Source organism: Cricetulus griseus, chromosome 4 (assembly GCF_003668045.3).
Source record: "Cricetulus griseus strain 17A/GY chromosome 4, alternate assembly CriGri-PICRH-1.0, whole genome shotgun sequence".
Taxonomy (NCBI): Eukaryota; Metazoa; Chordata; class Mammalia; order Rodentia; family Cricetidae; genus Cricetulus; species Cricetulus griseus.
Window position 1 is genome coordinate 178,934,841 of NC_048597.1, and position 26,654 is coordinate 178,961,494.

The 26,654-nt window shown below is 43.9% G+C and overlaps 1 protein-coding gene across 5 annotated transcripts in view; it reads right to left on the reverse strand.

Moving 5' to 3' along the window:
- Tln2 (talin 2) overlaps window positions 1-26,654 on the reverse strand; it is a 420,162-nt gene that overhangs the window by 120,216 nt on the left and 273,292 nt on the right. For all 5 annotated transcript variants that reach the window (XM_027411263.2, XM_027411262.2, XM_027411259.2 and 2 more), the window contains 10 exons: window positions 25,601-25,809; window positions 24,957-25,055; window positions 18,589-18,756; window positions 16,974-17,268; window positions 14,198-14,364; window positions 12,059-12,187; window positions 10,384-10,497; window positions 8,286-8,399; window positions 2,597-2,731; window positions 31-159 (listed from right to left, as the gene is read on the reverse strand). In XM_027411263.2, the coding sequence (XP_027267064.1) occupies window positions 31-159; window positions 2,597-2,731; window positions 8,286-8,399; window positions 10,384-10,497; window positions 12,059-12,187; window positions 14,198-14,364; window positions 16,974-17,268; window positions 18,589-18,756; window positions 24,957-25,055; window positions 25,601-25,809 (1,559 nt within the window). The remainder of the gene's footprint in view (window positions 1-30; window positions 160-2,596; window positions 2,732-8,285; window positions 8,400-10,383; window positions 10,498-12,058; window positions 12,188-14,197; window positions 14,365-16,973; window positions 17,269-18,588; window positions 18,757-24,956; window positions 25,056-25,600; window positions 25,810-26,654) is intronic.

The following is a 26,654-nucleotide window of genomic DNA, read 5'->3' on the forward strand; positions in this document are numbered from 1 at the left end:
AGATGGTAGAATACACCCCCAGCTTTTTACCGTTTCTCCTGGAAGTGGTTTTAGCTGGCTTTCTGCAGCAGCCATCTTGGCGTCCTGCAACTCATTCTTGAGAGTTTGTACTGTGTTCAGTGCAGAATCGATTTCCATGGGACCACAGGCTTCATGGGCCTGCCAAAAGAGTAGGGGATATGTGTATACAGTAGGCGTGGGAAAGCATCTCTAATACTCTGCAACCTATTAAATGTTTTCCTAGACACTCCCGGTAACTCTGACTCAAGGAGAAAGCAAAGGTAGCAAGTATTTCCCCAGAGAGGACAGAACCTTCGTCACTCAGGTCCTTAACCAAATTTTTCCTAAGGCACTAATTACGTGTGTCTGAGGGCTGCAGACACTTAGAAACCTCTTTTGAAGCTACTTCACACTCAGACCTTGAAGATACATCCTTGATTCACCAGGCTTGGCTTGCTAGGATAGGGCACACACACAGCAGAGCAAGTCTATACAAAGAGGCTTGGGATGTGCTCGGTGTGTGTGTCCAGAGGCTTGGGACACATGCAGCAAAGGAGTGAATAAGCAAATAAGTAAGTAAGTGAATAGCCAATGAAGGATCCCATAGTGATTTCTTTTCATACATTTCAATGCCATAAATCATTATCCTTCCATACTAAAGATTTATAAACTCCCCCATCTAGTTATTTGCTTTACTTATTTAACTATCTTGATCATCTAGAACACTGCTCTCCAATAGTTAGGACTTCATGGGTCTAACACGCATTAATGAATTTTATGCATATGTAATATTGCCTATTAATATTCTCAATACTTAGAAATTATCACTCTGTGAGAGCAGCAGTAAATATGAAGTAGCTGATTTATGTGTCTATATTATTAGGTACAGAAGCTCAGAGAGGTCAATGACAGGGGTCAATTAGAATTCACACTGTCTGATTCCAGAGTCTTCATGCCTTCTGATGCATTGGGGGAAAAAATTAAAAGCTCTTGCGGGCTTAACCTGGACCAACAGACATTCTTGCTTAAGAACCACTTTGGGGCTCACTGTTATAGGTTAGCATATAGGTTATAGATGTTGGCATATGCTAAGATTCACTGAGAAAACTTAGCCTGCAGCTGTGTGGGCTTCATGGTTTGGGGTATGGATGGGCTTGCCAGAGGCATGCTGGGTACCTGTATTCTAGTAAGCACCCTGCCACACACCAGGCTGTTCCAGTGTGGATGGTTCCAGGTCCTCTCTGAAAAGTAGCTCAAAGTACAAACTTTGCTGGAGATAGTCTAAGGCCCTGGGCCCTTCATTTTGGCAATGCAGAACATGTCAGGCATTCAAGTTGACTTCTACTTTCTTCTCTCACCACTTTACGAGGCTGCTAGTTTCTATAAAGGGACTACTACAAGGAAAAAGTGAATTTAAGCCAGAACTTCATGCTAATAACTACATCAGAGTCATAATGAGCTCTTTTGATAACTGAGTTCCAGAGGGAGAAATTTATTTAGTCCCCAATTCTGTTCTACTGAAACTCTGTTAAGGCAAAGTGTCCATGTGAGGTATGAAAACATTTTAGGGAAGAAAATCATAGCTAAGATGACAGCCCTACTCCCAAATGTATTTTCTACCTACATAGTTTGTTTGATATGGATATAATCACTTGTTGCTTTAATTTGGGTCTGAAATGCCAGTGCTTCATGTGATAAAGGATTAGTTAGTCCCAGTCCGTGGTACTCTTGGGAGGTGGGGCCTCGGAAGGAAGGTAGGTTATTGGAATTATGCCACTGAAGGAATTATTGGGACCCTGGCTCCATCTTGTATCTTTTGCATCCTGGCTGCCACGAAGTGAGCATATTCCACCTGCCTGTACTTTTACTTTACACATGGTGTTGCCACTACAAGGCACACAGTACTGCTACCAGCCACAGGCAAGAGGACCAACTGACAGTGAATAGAAATCCACAATGATGTCTCCCCTCCTCATCTTTCTTCATTTCCTTCCTTCACCATCTAATCCTTGCCCCCCCCTTTTTTTTTCTTTTTTTTTTTTTTTTTTTTTTTTTTTTTTTAAGACAGGGTCTTACATAGCCCTGGATGGCCTGTTTAGCCAATAAGCTGAAGATGACCTTGAACTTCTGGAAGCTTCTGCCTCCATCTACCAAGTGCTGGGTTTACAGGCATGTGTTACCATGCTTGACTAAATAAACCTTTGTTACTTTTAAGGTGATTTTCTTTGGTATTTGTCATAGCAATGAAAAGCTACTTAGCACATTTATTTGGCCTGCAATTTATCTGGTACCGAGACTCTTAAGATTAGCAGTCTCACTTAAGACCGAAAAGAGACCCTTACTTGCCCCAGGAAATGGGAAGCGATGGAGGAAGCGTATAACTTGAAGCCACTTCTAACCGGAAGGTGATAATCAAACCTGGGAGCTTATGCTAAATGCTACCCATAGAGCTATCTTTAATGGTCTTTTAATGAAATAGACAGCTATGTTGAGAAATTAGCCCAGCAGTGCTAGGGCCTGGATCTTCACACCACAACATCACAAAGAGATGAAAAGCTGCCTGAAGAGCTAACCACTGGGAGGAGGCCCCACTTGCCTTCTGTGAGGCGGTGCGCAGCTCCGCCAAGCTGGTGGCCAGGTTCTTCGCACACTGACTCAGCTGCATAGCTGCGGCCTGGTCACTCACAGTGGGGACTGCCGCCTTGGCAGAGGACACCATCTTGCTTCCAGGCTGTGGAGAGATGAACAGAAAGTAAAATATCTCCTTGGCAACAAGATGCTGAGAGATCCAACAGCACTGTCCCCACAGTGACTACAACAAATTTTGCCCGAAAAAAAGTGTGTGGTTGTTTGGATGAGAAAAGTCTCCCACAGACTCATGTGTCTAAACACTTGGGGAATTTTTACAAGGTAGAGCCTTGCTGGAGGAAGTGTGTCACTAGGTATCTTAGAGTTATCCCTGCTGTGACAAAGCACCATGACCAAAGCAACTTGAGGAGTTAAGGATTTATTTATCTTACACTTCCACATCACCATTCATTACTGAAGGTGAAGGGACCAGCTCCCCGTATTGGCAGCCATAACAGCCAAACACGTGCTTGTCTGACTTTGCCTTGGTCACTAGGAGGTCAAATGCCTGCCTCGTGGCAAGGAACCAATCAGAAGTTAGCTGGTGGTGCTATGCTTTACGGCTCTGGGTGTACTTTACGGACAAGTGCACAGCAATGATGCACAGAGCATAGCAACCACCCGGAGGGCCTATGGGCCATACAACCAGTTGACCAATCAACACAGGGCAAACCCTCCAATCCTGGAGGCACACCAATACTGGGCCTGTGCGTACCCCTAAACACTCCCCTTACGCTGCCCTATAAGATCTCTATGCAGATGCTTCAAGCTGTCTTTCCTAGCCATCCGCCATGGTGGGTGGATGAAAGACCCGAGCTAACATGGGGTTAGCTCGTTAAACAACTATAATAAAGCCTCATGCTGTTTGCATCAAGCTTTCGACTCCGCCTGGTGATTGGGGTGACCAAGGTCCTGGGCTGAGATCCTGGAGGCCTGAGCTTCCGGGGGTCTTACAAAGGAAGTCAGGACAGGAACCTGGAGGCAGGAGCTGATGCAGAGGCCACGGAGGGGTGCTGCTTACTGGCTTGCTTCTCATGACTTGCTCAGGATGCATTTTTATAGAAATCAGGACCACAAGCCCAAGGGTGACATCACTTACAATGGGCTGGGCTCTTCCCCATCAATTATTAATTATTAAAATGCTCTATTGGCTTGTCTGCTTACAGCCCCATCATCTGTAGGCATTTTCTTAGTTGAAGTTCCCACCTTACAGATGACTATAGCCTTATGACACGTTGACATAAAACCAGCCAACACACTAGGACAAGGCTTTGAATGTTCATAGCATCACCCTACTTCCTGTTTTCTTTCTAATTGCTTCCTGTGTGTAGACGAGATATGATGAGCCAGATCTCTGTTGCCATCACACCATGCCATGAAATACCCTTCCACCATTAATGGAACCAAAGACAATATAAACCCTGTCTTCCTTAAGTTGCCTTTGGTCATGATGTTTGTTGTCATAGCAACAAAGAATAACTAATACAAAGGTGCATATTAAATACCAACTAGTTCCTAGGTCTAGAGAGGTGGCTTAGTGGTTAAGAGCACTGGCTGCTCTGTCGGGGAGATCCCTGATGATATTTTTGGTGCAAACCTCAGCTCAATTCTAGGAGCTTGAATTTCCCAATGTCTTTCAGATGTAGGCTGGTTACCTCTTGATGGCCCGGCCAAGGTGGAGAATGGCTCCTAGTTTGTATAACAATAGACCTAGGCCCTGGGTGGGCCCACACCTATTCTGAGGATTAGTTAGGATGGACAGGCACGCACAGGGATGTGCTACACCATCACCATTCCTCATGCATTAAGGACCTTCGGACCTTTGTGAGGTCTCTGCGGATGTGTGGAATCTCAGTGCCCATGTGCAGTCCAGTCTTCCCTTTAAAAGTTCCAACTTCTGCCACTTCTCTCTCTCTGGCGACCAACCATGTCTCTCTGTTCTCTGTCTGTCTCTCTTCTCTCTTACTCTCTGTCCTGCTCTGTTCTTCTATTTCTCTCTTGCTAGCTCTCCCGTGATACAATAAACTATCGTTAATGTGTTCTCTATGTTCTCATGTCTCATCTTACACCTCTTTTTCTAATTTAAGCAGAAATCTAACACTAGTGAAACCCTGCCTGGTGTAGGAAGGCTGGGGCCATTGTGGAATGTCTGAGGGTTTGTGTACATGCTTCTAGGACTGCCTCTAGTATTAAAGGAAATATTTGATATCAGCTTTATATATGATAATAGATGTCTTCTGCTATCACCCCCACTGTTGGAAAGCTATTTAAGAGGATACTTGAATATAAACCATGGACTCCAGACTCCAGCATGGACTAAGAGCCCTCCAGAGAATGACAAGATGTCTCTGTCTCATCTTTATCGCCATTGGGTAGCTAGGAGTTTCCCAGTCCACACTCCTCCACTCAGGGATGGACCCGGAGCTGTTGGTTGGTTCTGATTGCAGCCCCAAAGACATCAGTCTGGAATAGATGGCCTCTATAGGGTGGGACTGATACAGGCCAGACCCCGGCACTGCTCTCCCACAGAGGACTCACGCTCCCAGGACCCAGGACCCACTGGCAGCTTACAAAGCTGTCTGTAACTCCAGTTCTTGGGAATCTGATGTCCTTTTCCAGCCCCTGTGGTCTTCACACATACATGGCACACACGCACACACACACACACACACACACACACACACACACACACACACACACACACACTTACTTATTGGCAAAACATAAACAGGTAACATAAAATTACATAAATCTTAAAAAAAAATAATTACCATGGCAAATCAGACTCTCCAGGGCAGTACAAAGTATCATGAGGGGGGCAAGACAGGCAAATTGATGAAAGTGACTTGAAATTCTCATTTAAAATAAAATTCAAAGGTAGCACTTTAATAAAAAAACATTTCTTTGTGTTTCGCAGAGCAGTTCTTTTCCCTGGCTTTTAAAATATACCCATTAGACCAGAAAAGTAAAGGTAAATACGATCATGCTTCTTCACAAACCAAAACTCACGCGCTCAGCATGCATGGGTGCCTATGCACATGTAGATACATCTTCAAGAACTAGGGGAGTTATTTCACAACATCCGGTTCTACCTGCTTCTTAGGTATACAGGGTTCTACAAGTCCTGTTAATGTTCCCCAGTCTCCTATTGTTGGGCATGTGGTCTTTCCGTGCCAATGTAGAAAAAGAAATGGTAGGGGATTAGCTAAATCTCAATAATTTTTAGTGGGTAAAATTTTTACAAGTAGCTTTGCTGAATCAAAAGCATATATGCTTTTAGAGCTTTAAAAATGTATAAGTGTGTCTCAGAATAACTGTAATGATTTAAGTGCCAGATCATAAATATTTAAGGATAAAAGTACTACTTTTGGTATTTAAAGAATTAATGAGAATCATTAATGTAAGCATTAAAAAGCTTGAATAATTTCATGTTACCAGCCCTTAAAAATGTAATACTGTAGCATATGAAAAATGCTTAACATTTGAAAACAAAGGATATGAAATCAAATCAAATCAAATGTAAAGGACAAATATGCTAGCATGCTTTTTTAAGCTCTTGACTCCATCTTATAAAAGATGTATTAAAAAGTATGCTCCATATACTGCAAGCTGTAAATTTAGATTTGTTCATCCTTCTGGAAGGGCAATTCTACAATATTCATGAGGAAAGTTGGAAATGTGTATTGGGGCTGGTGGGGGTTAGCTGAGTGGTAGAACATATATGATACATTATATATATGTAACATTTCTTGCTAACATTGTATATATATATATATATATAATATAAACATAAATATATATACACACTTTTTCCTTATTTTGGTTTTTTGAGACAGGATTTCTCTGTGTAGCCCTGGCTGTCCTGGAACTCACTCTGCAGACCATGCTGGCCTTGAACTCAGAGATCCACCCATCTCTGCCTTCTGAGTGCTGGGATTAAAGGCATGTGCCACCACCCCTGGCTTGCATCTTTCTTATAAAGATCTAAGTACCTACAATAGCAGTTAAAAAACAACAGGACATGGCTGGGTACAGTGGCACCTTTAATCCCAGCACTTGGAAGCAGAGACAGGCGGATCTCTGAGTTCAAGGACAATATGGTCTACAGATTGAGTTCCAGGATAGTTGGTGCTACATGGGGAAACCTGTCCTGAAAAACCAAAACAAATAATAATAAAAGAACAGGAGAAAGAAAAAAAGGAGATACTGAAAAGGTGGGAGAGAGAGGGAAGGAGGGAGGAGGGGTGGGAGAGAGAACATGAGCAAGCATCTTCGGTCAGGGTAGACTGAGAAGCACCCACTCTGTTCAATCCTAACTCTCTGCAGTCCTCCTGTGTGCAGACTAAACGTACAGCTGCCTCCAGGACTACTAAGGAAAAGAAAAAGATCTTCTTTCTACATTCTAAGTCTCAGTGTGACAAAGAAAAAGTAAGTTGTTTGCAAATCTATTTCTAGGAATTCACCCAAGTAAATAACTCAAGTTGGGGATAAAGATTGAGCACAGGAAGTGGATGTAATGTACAGGGTGCTTGTGATTGCCCCCAAATAAAAACCAGCAGTCTGATGAAGAGACAATGGTTAAAGGAAGTGTGTATAGCCACATGGAAGACTTTCTGAATCACAAATGCCCACAAAACAAAGGAGGGCTAGGGCTGAAGCCCAGTGCTAGAGCAATTGCTCCTCATGCTAGGTTCAATCCCCAAATGGTGCAGATACAATGAATGTAGTTCAAAGGGTTATATACCACAATCAGAGTATATTGTATGAAAAAAAATATTTTCAATTAAAAAAAGGAAGAAAGAAATAAAGAGAGTAAGAAAGAAAGAAAGAAAGAAAGAAAGAAAGAAAGAAAGAAAGAAGAAAAGATTTTAAGAACCAGTGATAAGGGAGGTTTGGAATAAAAGTGTCTTTTGGACATGACAGGATTGCAACACTCAAGAATTCATAGCAGCCAAGGATGTCTGCACAAGACCTGCACAATATCAAGCCAGGCAGCATTCTTCTAGCATGGAATGGGAAGGGCTTCATGAGCTCCTATGCTTAACTGAGGAGCAACTGATGCTAATAGAGAGTCAGTTTTCTCTAAGGGTGTGGCTCCTGGTATAGTCACCACACTCCAGTGTATGCACTCAGAAGTACACGCACAATGCAGATTAGAGTCAATGGGTTATGCAACTTTAAAAAATGAGGACCCAAAGTTGTGGGTCGAGAGGTGAGGGTGGTTCTGGAAGGAGCTAAGGTGAGGAGCTGAAATGAATGCCAACAAATTGCACAGTATGAAATGCTCAACGAATTCATAATGGTATCTTTAACATTAAAGAAAAGATTATAGATCCTCTTCACAAACCTATTAGTGTATCTCTAGGTGTGCAACAAAACTTACTAAAGTAGACTAAAACATCTGTGTTTTATCATTGTATAATGGAGGTGTGGGTGGCACTTGAAAAACTAACCCATTGGTACTTGCCTTGATCACTAGCGTTTCGCTGGGCCAGTAATATCTCCCTCACCTATAATGTAAAGAGGCCTTGCAGCTGCTCAGACAAAAATGTAGCCAAGGCTGTGGGGTCTGCACAGGTATACTCCCTTCCTTAAGGACAAAGGGCAGACTGTCAGCTGGTGGTTCCAAAAGTGACCATCTTGTGGGTGTCTGTTACCTGCAGGAAGTTCTGGCTGGAGATGATGAGGGCCAGCTGGGCACTGAGGTCTTCTGCTTGAGCTTGGCTCCCTCTTACTCCCTGCACGAGCTGAGGGATGTGATCTGCCACAGCCTGCAAGAAGCAAGAAAACAGTAACAGATCATGTGCAGAGAGGAACAGGGCAGGGAAAGGTCCCAAAGTGCTGCTTTTCCAGGTAAGATCCATTCCCAGGGACAGCAGCACCAGAAGCTGGATTAAAGACCATACTTGGCCAGTGGGGTCCTTCCCTGAATCCCATTCCCCACATCTTCTCCCTATCCCTCCCACTTTAACAGTAGTCCTAATGGTCTCAGGCTATTAGATAGAAGACCATCCTCTATAACAAAGCTGTGAAAGAACTTCTAAGATAAAACTCACAGGTGACCACAGAATTCACAGGAAGATAAACTCAGTCAGATGACCCCATGACCAGAAGAAGTAGGGGAGAGGTGAACCAGCTTGCTTAAGGGCTCAGGACTCTGACTTTGCAGGCATGGATTGTGGACCCCAAGATGCATGTGGGCATCTCTCCTGCTTCTCTGTTCCAACCAGTACTTAGCTTTTCTCAAATGAGAAAGTCCAACACAGGAGAGAGGAGCCATATTTGGCAAAGCAGGATTACCTTATGACACTCACCTCCAGAGGTATCTTAGGAACCATCTAGTCCATCTACTTGTACCTTTCCTAATTATCCTCTGATGGAGCAGGCCTCAGAGGCCCCAGGACCATCACTGGAAAAGGTGCTGGTAAAGGCGCCCAGTGCATTTTGGCATGGTGTCTACACCCCACCCCCAGCCAGAGTGTAAAAATATTTAAAAATATCCCTATGGACACGTGCCCAGGTCCTTTCCAGTGCTTATTCCAGAAACTTGGTCCATTTCCCTCTCAACTTCAGCCTGTTGTTTAGCATCCCTCTCATTTCCTGGCAGAGATGTTCAGAGATCTGATACCTCAAGTCCTTAGGCAGAGGGAGAGAAGGCTGACTCTGTAACAGGTCCACAGACATAATAAGTGGCTTGTGTTCCCAGAGGAAGGAAAAGGCCATTTTCCCATCCTGCGGGCAGCTGAGTGGCACAAGAAAGAACTATACTGTTTGAGCAGAGGCCTCACTCTCAGCAAGCTCTTTTCCATCCACAGATCCTAAGCACAAAGGACCTCAGAGCCCTGCGCACTAAAGATGTTCTTTGCCCTAGAACATAGTCAGCTCTCAGAGGGGACCTCAGAAAGATTACAATCAAGATTAGAGAGCTCTGGGCAATTCTATCCCCAGCAGCACTGCCATTTCGGAAGTAGAACTGAATTTCCCTCAAGAAGCACAGCCATTGCTGAAGAAGTGGCATTTCCCTCAGACGACTGTTATTCTTCAGAGATTTGGAGGAAAAGTCAGGACAGGTTAACTTTCAGAACACTGGTACAATCAGACATGCCTGTTAGCAGCCTCCACTGCCAACATTATAACGAGACCCCAGCAAGATACCCCGTCATGTGTAGGCAATGGCTCTGCAAGAGGGTGTCTTTGGTACCCATCAAAAGTGCCCTGGGAGAGTCAACCCTCTTGGTGGTAAGCTGGCCTCAACACAACACCAATGCCCCTGTCCCAGAAAAGCAGAGACAAAAAAGCAGCAGGCAACAAAAAGCACCAAAACATGAGGTAACAGAAGGCAGAAGGGACAAAGCAGACTGCAGATGAGGAGAAAGAGGAAATCAACCCGCTGTAGTGTATGGAGACTGGATGTGACTGGCCTCCCAGAGGGGAAGTGGCTCTGTAAAGCCAAGGGCTCATTTCTATTTCAAATCTCTGAAATGGCCTCATTGATTCTCCTTATTTAATTCAGTCTCTTCAAAATGATGTGGATAAAGGAAAGATAATGCTGGGAAAAAAAAGATACTCCTTCCAAACATAGGCAATCCACTTAATGGACAAAAACCAGATGTGTGTACACCTGGAGCATGGAGCCACTGCAAACTGGATTAGGAGCCTGGAAGACCTGCCTTAAATGAATTACCAGGGCATGTGGTGGTCTAATGCTATCAGTAATATGTTGCAGACCTGGCCCACGGCACACAGGGAGCTTACCTTGCAGCTCTGGACTAGCTGCTGCTGGGCTGAGGGATTCTTGTTGGAGACTGCTGCATTCTGGGAGGCTGCGATGGTCTGTGTGGCAGCAGCTGCAGCCTGCTTGGCTGCAACCTGCAGAGGATAGTGACACAGGTCAGTCCAAGATTGTACTGCAAACTCATACACTATGCCTTTCCATGACTGAAGCAGTCACCATGTCTTCAAAGCCACAGATGATCTCAACCTTATCACTCTTTGCTGCCTGCCTTGGGTTTGCACTTCCAGATGAACTGGGAAAGACCGGAAGGCATGCAAACTCACCTCATCTGCTTTTTGTAAAAGACTGGCTTGACCTTTTGCAGGTCTTGTGTTGACCACCACAGGTGCCCGTGAGTTCATGAACACAATGGCCCTGTCACACCCAGAAAATAATACTTCACAGCAAGTCTCCCCAACCTCTGGCTCTTCAATCTTTCCACCCTGATATTCCCCCAAGCCTTGCAAATGATGAAGCCAGTCTGCCAACCCTTCAGCATGGAGCAGGAAGAGGCTCAGGAGACCCTACACCTAGCTAAGGAGCTACTGACAGTAGATGGCCAAAGGGGAAAGAAGAGTCAGTTTTCTTCTCTGTGTAGCCCATCATAGGTTGCTACGCTCACTGGATGGAGCCTACGCCCATGCGCATATAACCAGCATGATCTGGACTGAGTGATTGTTATTATTAGAGGAAGGAGTAGGTGCTAGGCAGCTGCCAGAGCATGAAGTTAGGAAGGTGATATAGAGAAATGGTCCAGGAGACAGAGTGGAGAGTGCAATGTGGACATGATCTAAACACATTCATGTATGCAGTTACCAAAGAGCAAATGGAAATTTAAAATGCAAGAGACAATTGCAAAGCTGAGATGGCATTGGCAAGCAGTACGAAGTCTTAATTTTCCTGGAAAGAAAATTTCCCTCATGAAGCCCAGGCTGCTCTTTATGTCCATGGAGGTACCCATGTCCCTCGTCTCATAGCAGAGGCCTCAGTTCAGACTCGACACTTCCCCAACCCTGAGGTAATTAATCCAGCTCTATCTTTTGTCTCCTTCCAATAATGAGGCTAATTTTCTTCCAGAGCCCAGAAGACTGCCTACGAGAGGCTCACATTAGACAGCTAGGTCACTTGTCCTCCATCCCTTCCCATTTTAATTTTTAGGGTATCCTATAAGCATCCATGTAAAGAAATGATTTTCTTGTATAGTTTGTGCCTATTATTTTCAACTCTTTAATTGAAATAAATATTCTGAAAAGAAATGACAAAAAAGTTTATTATTTCTCCCTTCTTAGTCCCACCCTGCTCCCTAGCCCCAGTCTAAAACTCTCAACAGGAAGCCTAGGAAAAGTCATTGCCTCCAGCAGAAGAGGAGCTCTACATCACTGGTCTGCCGATTGTGTCCTTTAATGCCAGGAAACAAGACCCCCCAATCTCTCTGCAAAAAGGCCGTGTTCTATTTTGATCCCAAGCCTTTGGCAACTATGAACTAAAGCAATTTTTCAAATTGTGTCAATTCTTTTAAAGTACCCAAACTATCCGACACTGCTAACTTTGATTTGGCATTCTTTATATAGGCATTGTTTTGGTGATTGGATCTTTTTTTCCAGAAAACTCTGTGCAATCACAAATGGCATCCTGAAAGCCATCCCCCGTCCTGACCTCCAGCCGGTTGACGATCTTTTTCTTAATAGCATTCTGTGCAGCAGCGTTGGTTGCTACTCGGAGACCTTCAGCAGCCTCTCTCAGTCTTTGTTGCTGGTCTTCATTCTCTGGGTTGGCTGCAGCCCCCTGCAAAGGTGGAGTGAACATTTCAAGTAGCCCAGGAGAAGTAGGCTACAGTTGCTAAATGCATGCCTTTAATTTTACTTCTCACTAATAATGTATAGTATTTGGAACAGAAAGCCATAAACTAGGATTATAGCTGTGTACCAGCAGGAGGTGTTGCTGGGTTTAAAGTCACAACCTCCTGAATGTTACATCCCCAGTCCCTATAAACACTATCTTTATACTAAAGACCAAACCTCATGGCTATACAATATCCAAGTATAAGAAGTAACACTGTAGTTCACAGTCTTGGATATCTGTACAAATTACCTTGTAGTTGTGATTTCAAAAACTCAAGGCTTCAAAGACATTTTAGGCATTATCACAAAATATCACATTAGTATGTATTCTTTCTATTTCTTCAAGTATCAGCTAAAATTTAAGTAAAAAGAAATTTGCTTTCTTCTAGTCTGAGTCTAGTTTTACAAACCTTATAAGATAAAGGGTCCTGGGAATCTTCTTCCAGGAGGAGAAACAGTTATGTGGGCATCATTTACTTAAAACAAAACAAAACAAAACAAAATCCCCCCCCCCAACCCAAAACCAACCAAACAAAAACCATCAAAAACCACTCCTTTTTTGCTGAGTTGAGTTACTATCATGTCAAACACTGAAAGGTCAATACAAACAAGAAAAGAGTCAATCTCATTGTAGGAAAAAATAGAATGGTCTTTACCAGAGAAGGATGGAGGGAGGGACAGGCAGACAAAGGATGGATAACAGCAAGAAGCTTCAGGGTATAGCTAGGAATGACCTCTAATGTTCTGTAACATAGAGGGGGAGCTATGGCTGAGAACAACTGACTAAATATGGTAAAAGAGCACACAGAGTGACTGTTCAGCATGATGGACAGCAGTATATGCTATTATGAGACAATTTCAATTTTTGATTTGAAGAAAGAGGCTCTGATAAATCTCTCCCCATCAGATATGAGAAAAATGTGTAAGTAAAAGTCTTCCTCAAGGAAGATTTTATCCTAACTGGTATGACAGACCTTGATGGCTCATGTCTTCACATCACTGCTGGAACATTTCAAGGCAAAAATAAAGTGAAAATTCCATTGGAAAAACAGGGGCTTGAATGGAGCATGATGGGAGGGGGTAGGGAGGCCACAGTGGTATGGATGTCCTACAAGAAGAACGTTTGCCAAGGAAACTTTGTTAAAGGTCAAGCAAAGAAATTACGTGCTCAGAGGGTATTCTCGGAGAACTGAGACAAACAGCTGGTACCCAACTGTACTCAAAGAGCAAAGCTTCTGCTTGTTAACTAGCAGAAGAATATGGCACCCTCATGGCAGTCACCAGTGTCCTTTGTGTAGGTCCATAGCCCTTGTGCTATGGTACTTTAGCTGAGCCTGTCCTCAGAATCTGTCCCTTTTAGTTAGCTATGTAGCATTCTGAGGTCATGAAAGGATGAAGTTAACATAGGGAGAGGATTATCTTACTTCCTTGAAACAAAATATGATGCTCAAGTTTGATCGTCTACTTGATGGAATTTAGGATCATCGTGGAAACAACCCCTTGGGCACGAGTGTGAAGGAGTTTCTAGACTGAGCTGACTGAGGTAGGAAGACCCACCCTAAGTGTGAGCAGCACCATTCCACAGGGCTGAGGACCCAGACTGAAAAATGGAAAGGCAGCTGAGTACACCAGTTTTAACCTCTCTGCTCATGTCTAGGATGTGATGTGACCAGCCACCAACTGCTACCAAAATAAATCTCATCCCTTGAGTTACTCTCAACAGGCATTTTTGTTGCAGTGATGAGAACATTCACCAAGCCAGCAGTAGTAACTATGCTTTGCTGTCTGTGCTGAGTCAGCACCTCTTTCTCTCTACTATCCTAAGTGTGTTACAAAGCAGCTCCAGTCTTCAATAAGGAGCAGTCCACACTCCATCCTTCACCTTTGACTGTAAGCTTCAAACCCCAGCACTCAGTAGTGTTTGCATTTCAAGTCAAAAGACCAAATGTCCTACCTTTGCAGCTTCCACCATGCGAGCCGTGGAGTCAGCCAAGAGCTTTGCAGCTGCAAGGAGCTTCTTGGAATTCTCCATGTCAATCTCAGCCTCTGCGTCTGACCTCATGGCATTGACAAGATCAGAGGTGGCCTGGGCCAGCACCCGGGCTTGGCGCACCATCTCACCTAAAGGACAGGACAGTAGGTATGGGCTGTTTATTTGCCATTCTGTCTGAGAATGATCTCAGTGATCAGGAAGGGTTGTTTATTGTTGTCTTTGTTTGAAACAGGGTTTTATGTGTCTCAGGTCAGCCTCTAACTCACTATACAGCCAAGTATAACCTAATCCTCTAGCCTCTACCTTCTTAGTGCTGGGGTTACAGGCAAGCACCGCCACGCCTGGCTTATGAGGTATTGCAGGCTGAACCCAAGGCTTTCTTGAATGATAGGTAGGCAGTTTACCAAACTGAGCTACACCCCCAATTCCTGGTTTTTTTTTTTTTGTTTGTTTGTTTTGAAACAGGGTTTCTATGTGTAATAGCTTTAGCTGTCCTGGGACTCACTTTGTAGACCAGGCTGACCTCAAACTCACAGAGATCCAACTGCCTCGGCTTCCCAAGTACTGGGATTACAGGAGTGTGCCACAACTGCCTGGCTGCTGGTTTGGAGCTTTTGTTACTGTTTGTCCTTGCTGTGCCTTTGACTTTATGAAAATCTATTTCAACTTACTTTTGGATGTGGGAGGTCTATTAGGATACAACATCACAAATGAAACTGTTCCAGGGAAAGGACTGATTCCTCTCCCAAAGCTTGTGTCTGAGGGGAGATAAGTTTTTATACATACAGACATGTGCTAAAATCAGTGTGGTGACCTCAATGGCATTGTGGGACCAAAAAAAAAAAAAAAAAAAAAAAAAAGACACAAGTGGGAAAACTGTTAACCACTGTGGGTGGTTAACAGGGACACGCCCACAAATGCTTTGACCAATGTGCCACGATTAGAAATATTAGAAATGGGAGGAAGCAGAAAGATGGGACCCTACTGCCTCTGCAACTTTTTAAAAAAGGCAACGCTATAACTATTCTAAAATAAAAGGTTTATATAAAATAACAAGCCAAAAATGAGACGAACACCAGCAGAAAACCCAATTGCACATAGCATTCCCAGTTAGTAACTTAAGAAGCATATAAAAGAGCACAAGAGCCTGGTGGTGATGGTGCACGCCTTTAGTCCCAACACTCATGAGGCAGAGGCAGGCAGATCTCCGTGAGTTTGAGGCCAGCCTGGTCTACAGAGTGAGTTCCAGGACAGGCTCCAAAGCTACACAGAAAAACCTGTCTTGAAAAACAAAACAAAACAAACAAACAAACAAACAAAACACAAGAAAATTTTCTCAACAAATACCAAGCCATTGCCAGGCCTGAGGCACACACCTGGAATCCCAGGCCATCATCAGCCTACACAGACTATCATAAGTACAATAGTAGTAGCCCTGACTACAGGAGAGTTTGTCTCTAAAAACTAGCCAAAAGGACCACCTCCAGGAACTTGTTATGAAGCATGGTTGTACATGGGCAGAGAAAGAGGAAGCTGACCTCTTACAGGCAGGGTTGCAAAGCCTTTTCAGAGAAAAATTTCATTAAGAAGTTTCAACTTCAAAATCCACGTATCAGTTGGCTGGGCAATTCCACAGATAGGCATTGCCACCACATATAAAACTCTGATTTGCAAGTAAAGACACATTTTTAAGAAGGGCCTAGGTAGGAACATTCTTGTAAAAGCAAACAAACTTGGAAACTAAATGTCTAATAACAGATATACAGTCAAAGTACCAGAGGCTAAGTTCAGTGGTGGAGTGCTTGTCCGGCATGTAGCCAGAGATCTCCCCAGGTTTGATTCCTAGCACTGAGAAAAAAAGATAATTGGCTAAGCGTATGATGATGCCTCCAAAATGGAATGCTACCCTGTCATTAAAAACAAACAAACAAACAAAACCAAAACCGAATGTATAGGATGCATGGAAAAATTCATAGTATGTACAACACAAATATATTTATATATGCTGTGAAGGAGTCACCCTCTGTCTCTCTACACACAACCTTTAAAGGCAGGGATATTCTAGGAACTGTGAGGTGATGGGTATGCTAGCTTGTCTACCATAGCAGCCATTTTTACCATATATCGGTACAAAAATCAAGTGGTCAGTTCTGGAGATTGAGAGGGCACATTGACCTCATGAATTAAAAAAATTTACTTTTCAACAGGCTGAAAAGATAATATTGCATATATAACTTTAATTTACAGGATGAACATATTACAGTATATTAAAATGTCCCACCCTACACCTCCCCAGGAAATTCTAACAAGGACTGTGGTCTAGGTCCTTTCTTCAATCCCATCTGCTGTCCTACTGCCCCTCTTGGTTCTCTACAGTGACCTTGGGAGGGATGTCTAGTGCATCTCTACATAAATGTCTTCATCCAAGCTTTGATCCTGTTTCCTTTGGCGGCTGCTCTGACTTTACCAACTATGTCCTGCATATGTAATAAAAGGACTTATTAATATTATAAAATCTAATAATGAAATTCTGATAAGTTTTTTTTTTAACTGTGGTTTCTGGAAGAGGCTGTTGAGACTCCTGGATCTTTTCTGTGCCTCAGTGAGGAAGTTTTGGACTAAGGAAGATGCACTATGGCTCTTGCTAGTTACTAGAGGCCTTCACCTAGAAAGTGACTGACACCATGAGGAAAACCCACACCGATCCAATCCCTCCTCTCCCAAACCAGTGCCTCACCAGCATCACCCATGGAACTGAAGATGCTCTCCGTGACACACATGATGGTGTCGGTGGCCTGGTCATAACGGCCAATGGGCTCACCACGGCTGGCAAACTGCCGCACATGTTGCAGGAGGTCATGCAGGGCCTGGCTGACCACACTGGCCGCTGCGCTGACCTGCTTCAGGAGCTCACTGTCACCAGTGGCTGCCTGGCAGGCACGGACACAGTTTTCCACAGAGCGGTCCACCAGCTTTCCAGCCTCAATCAGCTGCTCCTGGCATACAGGAGAGCTGATGGTGGGGCTCACAACCTGGAAAGATACAGAAAGGTTTGCTGCAGTGGATGTTCCTGGTGCCCCAGGATGCCCAGCATCTCCCTCAGGTCCCTTTGAGCCTCACTTAGCATACATAACAGGGCCTCAACTTATCCAATGTGGTCACCCCCACACTATTATACTGTCTTTGTGATTTGAGAAATCCTGCTAATTAGTCATGTGTGGCAGTCCTTATTACCCAGTACCGAAAAGAGGACAAAGTCCTGATAGTTACCAATTATAGGCTTTTCCTCTTAGGATATCCTAAGTGAATCTTCTAGGCTGAGTTAAAGCAACTGACTACCTAAAAGAATTGCATGTATTTTCCAGAGGCCATAAACTCTAAAACTCTGCCTGTGTTTCCTCAAAGATTAGGGAAGATCTGTCAGTTCTCTGCGGACTCCAGGGCCAGGAGGAGCATCACTAAGGATGCTCCTGGATGCTCCAAATCCACTCCCAGGAGGGAAATGCCACCCTCTCCATCACAAATCCACACAGTAGGAGATGGAAAGCCAGAAGCAGAAGCTCCCATCCTCAGAGAAGCAGACATGCATGATGGAGTGGAAGGGCACCTGGCGTCAGGGCAGGTCTGAGCCATAACCCCAATCTGCTGCTTATTTCCATGGCTGAAAGCTCCTCATTAACACTGAGTCACTTCAGGTTCCTCATCCGTAAATGAAGGCCAATGGTGCTCAATGTGCAGGACTGCTGGCCAAACCCAATCACGTGATTCAGACACAATGAACACACCCTGGAGCCATCCACAGCAGGGGTGACTAGGCCTCCTCAAGAAGCTGTGGGGTTCAGTATGAACTCCTATACCATACTGTGCCACCCATTGCAAAGTCTCTTTTATGCAATGGAAATAAGATGCATTGAGAGGCCCAAAGGGAGACACAGCAATTTGCATCTAACAATAGAGGACAGATAAAACAATAAAAACAGAATTAGACTGCTTATACTAAAATCTTATGTCTGGATGGGTGTGGTGGTGCACAATTTTGATTTCAGCACTTGGGAGGCAGAAGCAGACATTTTTGTGAGTTCAAGCCAGCCTGGTCTCCATAGATAGTTCCAAGAGAACCAAGCTACACAGTGAGACTTTGTCTCCACCTCCCAAACACTCTGGCAAAAAACCATCTTCCCCCACCCCCAAATAAAAACCCAACCAACCAAATAAACAAACAAAAATTCTATCATGTCCCCCCCAAAGAAGCCATCTGAAGCAAACTCCAGACCTCAGGCTACTTAGTGACTGGTAGCAGGTAAAAGTATGTGGCACTGTAAGAAGGGCTGGCAAAACGTCAGCTGGCTCACCTTGGCACATGCCACAAGCTGGGAAGTGGAGAGAGCACACTGGGTAGCTGCAGCGATCACTCTGTTCTGTAGGACGGTGTCTTCAGCCACTTGGGCCACGTTCTTCGCCTTGAGTACCAACATAGCAGCCGCATTGGCAACAGCTTTAGCCAGACTCATCAAAACATCCTAAGAAAAGGGAACCAAAGCTACTCATTCATTTATTTTTTTTTTAATCACCCTTCAAACACTAAAACTGTGTGGAGTGTATCTAAACTTTCTATTAGAACCCCATTTTGTTTTTATGGGGTTTCATCACTTCAGTTTTTTTCCCTTTATTTTTGAAATGCCACCTCTTCCTTGCAAGAAACTAAGGGAAAAAACTTGTATCTTAAAAAACAAAATATGTCCCTGTGGACAATGAGTAGCACAGATTTCCATAGGAAACATGTCAGGGGCTGGGGAGATGGCCCAGTCATTAAAGTGCAAGCACCAGGACCTGAGGTTGGATCCCCAGAGCACATGTAAAAAGCCACAGGCAAAGTACACACATCTCAAATGTGCTGTCAGCCCAGAGATGGGTAGATCCCTGGAGCACACTGCTCAGCCAGCCTGCTCTAATCAGTGAGCTTCTGATCCAGAGACAGATTGTCTCAAAAAATAAGGTGGGGAGTAAGTGACTGAGGGAGACATGTGACATTGAACTCTGGCACTCACATCTACACACACACACACACACACACACACACACACACACACACACGCTCGAGCACATATATAGATCCCCTAAAATACCACACACAAATTTAAACAAGAAAACAAAACAGACTAAAGAGGAAGGAAGGGCTTAACTGCCAACTCAAATTCTTGTTCTCACACTCTCCTATATGTGATGGATGTGTGGATTCGGGAGAAGCTGAATACATTCAGATTCCACCAATACCACCTGCAGTAGGTAGGCATTAAATCATGGCCTCCAAATCGTCATGCTCCAGATTAGTTGAACATTTATCTTGTAGACATCTAGCTTGTTATGATCCAAAAATCAGCTGCTTCTCTGCCTCCAGAAAGCAACGTATGACACACACAGACAAATTGATGGCACCACTTCCTAGAGCTGGAGAGCCAAAGACTGCTCTGAACATAACTTATTCTCAGCAACTGGAACCTTCTGCATAGGGATTGGATTATGGAAAGTAGAAGAGAACTTGCATAAACAAACTGGTCACAAGATGACGGGGAGTAGGGGGCATGCCTCAGCTGGTAGACTGCTTGCCCACCACAGATGAGGCCCTGGGTGCCATGTCTGTGAACCAGCTCTGGCAAAGACTTCCTGCAATACCAGAATTTGGGAGGTGGGGCAGGGGACCTGAGGTTCAAGGTCGTCTTGGGCTAATCTAATTGGTAGGGCAGCTTAGATGACATGAAATCCTATCTCCAAACAACCTTATCTAAGGATGGGAGGGCTGCTGAGAATTTAAAGCTCAGTTTATGAAAGGTATCACCTGCAGCAGGGAGAATCTTTTGATTACGACTGCCAGATCTGTCACCCATCTGTCTGACCTGAAAAAGAACCACTTTTGCACTTAATTTACGTCAGTGCTGCAAATATTGAAAGCAGCTTATTTGATTTAGAAATACCTTCCCTAGCACCCAAGCCACTGCTACTTTGAACAAGCACGCCGAGGCTTTTCTCCAGAGGAAAAGTGCTCAGAAGTCTTCAGTTATTCATCAGATAATAGAAAAGAAGCACATTTGGTTCTAAATATCAAGGGTTACTGTAGGTTCTTTACAATGAGAGATCCTATGAGAAAATATGTTGGAAATGGTGTCCAGCCTGTACAGTTTACACTGGTGACAAATACACATCACCCAGGCAATACTAAAAAGTAGCAATTTGGAGGCTGTAGAGATGGCTCATTAGGGAAAAGACACTGGCTGTTAACACCTGATGGCCAGAGGTTGGTCTCTGGGAACCCCATGATCAAAGGAGACTCTCTAAGTTGTTTCTGACCTTCACATGTATGCAGTGGTAAAGTGATAAGCATACACACACACACACACACACACACACACTAAAATGGAAAAAAAAAGTTGATTTTAAACTGGACAAAAATAAAGTGGTCTTAAAGGAACCATTTACTGTGGCCTTTCATGGGTCTGTGACAGTGTCTGGGTGTGCAAGAAGAGGCTGATGACACTTTCAGGAGTCAAGTGGCTTTTATCTGCTGCACAGCTCTCAAGAATTGTTCCCAGTATGCCTCCCCTCACAGCCCCCCACCGATCTTGGACATTTGTGTCTGAATTTAGGTTAAAAGCAATCTGAGTCAGGCAGTGGTGGCGCACGTATCTCTGTGAGTTTGAGGCCAGCCTGATGTACAGAGAGAGTTCCAGGACAGGATCCAAAGCTACAGAGAAACCCTGTCTTGAAAAACAAACAAAGAAACAAAAACAAAAGCAATCTGGATGTCATAGATTACTAATAAGACTTTTAAGCTCAACTTTCTGAAGTCAATCAGACTATTACTTCATGTGATATGAATTCATTTGCTTGCACAGGGACCAAGACTGGGTCACCCACAACCACAATTGTCACAAAGGACTTTGTTTGAGTCATTTAAAGAAATCCTGTTTCTATTAATTTTGTCCAAAACAATCAGTCAGGAAAAAAAATGGGATGCTGCAGTTAGAGCTGTTGACCAGGTCTTCGTCAAACTTTTCAATAGGTCCACTATTGTGTAGCTTGTGTGAAATAAATCCTTGTCATCTCTGAGAACATGCAGTACATTGAGAACCCAAGAAAGGCTCTACTATGGGACTCAGAAAAACAGAGAGGAAACACAGTGCCAGGTAGACTCATGATTGCAGGAGGCTGGGGAGACCCCACTCTCTGGAGCATTCCACCTTGTCCCTGAACCTGCCCCCCCTGACATTGCCAAAGAAGCAAACAGGAGGCAGAGTCTGCATCTGAACACTGCAGACAATCCATCAAGGGAAGAGATCCGATGCAAAGCTTCAGAAAACGGCAAGAGCAAGTATCACGCCTTACAGGAATCCACACCGTCTCCTTTCCGGCATTCGACACTGGAGAAAAGATTGCTTTTGGGTGTGCACTTGAGTGTGGAGATCAGAGCACAAGCTCAGGTGCCATTCCTCAGGAGCTGTCTACCTTGTTTGTTTTGAGATAGGGTCTCTCATTGACCATAGGGTTGCCAATTCGGCTAGGCAGGCTGGCCAGTGAATCCCAGGAGATCCTCCCATCTTTGTCTGCCCGACATTACCGATACGTATCACTGTGTAGGCCCAGCTTTAAACATGAGAACTGAGGATTTAACTTGGGTCCTCATGCTGTCATGGCAAGCACATAACCGCCTGAACTACCTTGTCAGTCCCCAGAAAGCAATACTTTTGAGGAAAGTAAATTGAGTGCTTAAAGATAATGAAGCCTAGCAAGTTAGCAGCTGAATCTAATATAGACCAAATTCCTAAGACTTATCTGCCTAGGAGAATTACCTGTACCAATATAAAATGTGAGGCCAGCACAAAGACAGTATGGAGATCTGAAAGGGAGTCAGGATGGGGACAAGAGCAGGCGTCGGTGGGATTTATTATGTAGTCTGCAGGGAATTCTGCACATAGTGAAGTGGCTCCTGGGGATCTTAGTACAGAAATGACTTCCATACTGGGAGCCAGCCTCTATGGTATACTGAGTATACTGAACATCTTACTACACCTCAGGACATGAATGTGTGCTGGGTTCCCAGAACCATAAGTACAGGGACAGGATGGATACTTCTATGGACGAAAGTGTAAGTTTCTCTTCACACATGCAATCATGATTTGGTCCATGTAACACATCCTGTCCCAATAATTCTAGAGAAAATGGCATCCTACCTAGTTTTTATGCCAACCTGTCACAGGTTAGAGTCATCTGACAGAAGGGAACCTTGACTGAGAAAATGCCTCCATAACGTCTAGCTGTAAGGCATTTTCTTAATTAGTAACTGATGTGGGAGGGCCCAGCCCATGGTGCGTGGTGCTATCCCTGAGCTGATGGTCCTGGGTTCTATGAGAAAGAAGGCTGAGCAAGCCAGTAAGCATTGTCCCTCTATGGCCTCTGCTTCCAGGTTCCAGTTCTGTTTGATTTCCCGTCCTAGCTTCCTTCAGTGACAGACTACAATATGGAAGTGTAAGCCAAATAAACCCTTTCTTCCCTAAGTTGCTTTGGTCATGGTATTTTGTCAGAGCAATAGCAACCCTAACTAAGTCAAGCAGCATGTGGCCACCCATGAAGTAAAAAGCCATAATGCTAGGGGAAGAAGCTAAGAAAGGGGAAGGTATCTGATCTCTTTCTAAAAAAATATTATGATGACAGTGACCAGTGAAGAGGTGGCCAAAAGGGATGTAGCCAAAAATGCATCCTCTTGCATTGTGGGATGAATTAAAGGTATCAAGTGATTGATAAAAAGATTTTCTTTTTCCGGCTGGAGCAATGGATCAGTGGTTCAGAACACTGACTGCTTTTCCAGAGGTCCTGAGTCCAATTTGCAGTACCCACATAGTAATTCACAACTGTCTATAATGGGATCGAAAGCCCTCTTCTAGAATACAAATGTCTATGAAGACAGGGCATTCATATACATACATAAATAAATCTCTGAATTTGGTGATAAGGGTAGTGTCAGTTCTTATCCATTTGACATTTAGTGATTTCTGATTTCTAAATCAGTGTTTCACATATAGTTATATATTGCATTATGATACAATGATTCAGAAAACAGTTCTTAAAAAGGAAAGGGCAGGGTTGGGGACATAGTTCAGGTCACAGAGTGCTTGCCAGCATGCCTAAAGTCTGTGTTCCATTCCCAGTACCACGTAAGCAAGTCATGGTAGAGCACACCTGTAATCATAGCATGTAGATGAAAGCAAGAAGACCAGAATTTCAGTCAACCTTAGATACATAGTGAGCTTGAGGCTACCTGAGACCACATTGACAAAAGTGAAACAAAGAGGCTGAAAACAGCAAAGTGGTTAAGAGTGCTTGCTGTTTTTGTAGAGGACCTGAGTGCAGGTTCCACCACACATTTTGGGTGGCTAAAAACTGAATATAACACTACCTCCAGGGCATTTGACATGTTCTTCCGGCCTCTTGAGGTACCCTCATGCACATGTATACAGACACACACTTTCACATAAATAAAAAAGTAAAAGGTAAAATTCAATTGAATCATCATACAATGAATTTGATAGATTTTGATAAGGGTATTCTTCAGAAACCTAGCTTAGAAATTTAGTATTCTAGTTAGGGTGGACATATGTATCAGTTGCAAAATCAGAGAACTTTTAAAATATGTGAGCAGAGCTCACCCTGGCCTACAGTTTTGGTCCTCAACAGTCTGGTTGTGGGGTCAGGAGAAGGCAGACAGGCTGAGATATTGTCTGAGCGTCAATGTCAGGAAACTGGCAGTGACTCAATCCAGCTGCAAACAGTAGCAACAGCTGCTCAGCAGAGGATGAGCAGTGTAAGACTTCAGAGTTGAAAAGTAAGGGTCCCAAAAATGATTTCTCAGTTGGGGTGCTGCACACTGCATGGCTTCACTGCACAGCAAGTGCTTAGCTCAGTCATCAGGTACGTGGTGGGTTAGCCTCAGTTAAATACCCAGATCCTACTTTCAAAAAATACGGTCATTTAGAAAACACCTTTTAGAAAGTAAGGGCAGAGTTGGAGAAACACAGCTCAGTGGGCATGTGGTGCATGTAGCTCTGAGGAAGCTGAGAGAGGCAGATCTCTGGGCTTTGACTGCTAGCCAGCCTGGCTGAATCAAAAATCCCCAGGTCTTAGTGAGAAACTTTACCTCAAAACCAAAAAGAAGGTGAAAAGCATCCTGAGAAATAACATCAGAAGTTGACCTCCCACCTCCACACACATGTGCACATACATGCAAGTACACCAATATCCCCACACAAAATAAAAACATCGAAGACAAAAAGAAGGAGGCCATTAGAAACCATTCCCCACAAAATAAAACAAGACTTGCTGAGAATGTAAGTATGGAGGCTGGGTAGCCAACAGAAAGGGATTCATGATTACTTTATCCACTTTTTTGTTTGTTTGTTTGTTTATAAGATGTTCAAGAAACTGATGAACAACTAGAAAGGCTAAGTGAGTATTTTGGAGGATGATATATAATATAAGTGACCTGAGCTTTTCCATTAAAAACATACACATTTAACTGACACTAAAAGATCTCACTGCTCAAATCATCTCCTTTGATCTTATTCTTAATAGCCCCAGGAAGTCCAGGCTTGTATTCCAATACATCCTCCCAGTGAGGTCAGACTCATCACTCAGAATCCTTTCCAAGACTGGGAAGCCGCAGACATCTTACTTGGAATCGCTCATCTGTCTCGTTCTCTCCAATCTGTCTCAGGAGATCACCACTGGCTTGGCCGATGCTCCCAGCAGCAGTCAAAACAGTCTGTCGAGGCTACAAACAGATAACATGATTTGGTTGGAAAGAAAATGAATTTCTTCCTATGTCTCAACACACATCAGTATAGTGAGGAATCACGCAGAGTTCCTCCCACACGCAAATGAAGATCTTGGGTTGTATGCCAGACAGGAAAAAAAAAATCCTGGTGAGATCGATGCAAGGACATGTTCATCAACCAGTAACAGGCAGATGTGCTTGAAAAACTTCAATGAATCGGTCTTGCACAATTAGATCAAAGCTGATATGTACAGAAATTCAGTTGCAAACCTGTATGTATGCCTTTTGTGTACTAGTCATGGGGGTTGAGTAACTAGCTGCATCTAATTAAACACCCTTGTTGGGAAGGTTTCCTACTAGGAGCACAGCCCTCCCCAGAGGTTGAACCACACAATCTGACTTGTTTCAACAACTCTCAATATTACCCTGTGGTATTTTGCTGCAAGAGGGACAGCAATATACTTTCACGAAGCCAGAGCTCCATGGACCTGAAGGGATGCAGGTGTGTGGTCTGAATGTGACTATGTGTCCTTAGGGCTCACCTCTCCAGAAGTAGGCTGCACGGCCTTCAGCAAATCAGACACGGCCCCAGCGAGGGTCCTGGCAGCTCTGAGAAGGTCCTCCCCACTGCCCACATCATCGTCCATGAGAGCTGCCAGCAGCTTTACACCCTTGGACATTTCGGTCAGGTTGGAAGAGATCGTAGTGATTGCACAGCCCACGGCTGTGTAGTCAGTGTCAGCTGGGTCACCTGGACAGAGAAGGACCAAGACCAAAGGGGAGTGGTGATGGATGAGGAGAGCCTAGCTTGGAGGGAGGTAAGCAGTTCTGATGAGACTTTCTCAAAACTCCCACTGGCTAGAACCCATGCCCTACCACTGTGCAGGTATCAAATATAGAACTTCAAGGAACCTAGTGAATTGGACACCTTGACTCCAATTCAATAAGTGGCTTCAATAAGGTCCTCTCATCTGGAGGTCTCACAAACTGAGACAGTGAACAAGACTCCTTTAAACTTCCAAAGCAAAGAGTCTGGAATTTGAGAGGAGGTAGTGAGAAGAGTTGGGAATAGCTGGGGGTGTACTCTGGTATAAAATTCTCAAATATATATAATTTCAAAGTAGGGGTCACTGAAATAGCTCTGTAGGTAAGATGCTTGCCAAGTCTGATGACCCATATTGGTTCCTCACAACCTGAATGGTGGAAGGAGAGATCTAACACCAGAAAGCTGGCCTCTGATCTCCACATGTGCACTATGGAGTAAATGTAACTAAAAATTTAAAAAACTACAGTTCGAAGGCAGACTAGGGAGATAGCTTAGTCAGCCAAGCATTTTCCTTGCAAATACAAACCCCAAGTTCAATCCCCAGAATCTATATTAAAAAAAAAACAAAAAACAAAAAACAAAAAACAAAAAAGAGAGCAGTGTCAGTATAGACTTGAAATCCTAATACTGGGGAAATGGAGGCAGGTGGACCCGTAGGCCTGATAGCAAGCTAGCTTGGACTATATGCAGAGTTTCAGGCCATCTCAACCAAAAGAAGGACTGTGCTTGAGGAGGGACACCTGAAGTTGTCCTCTGACTTCCACAAATGC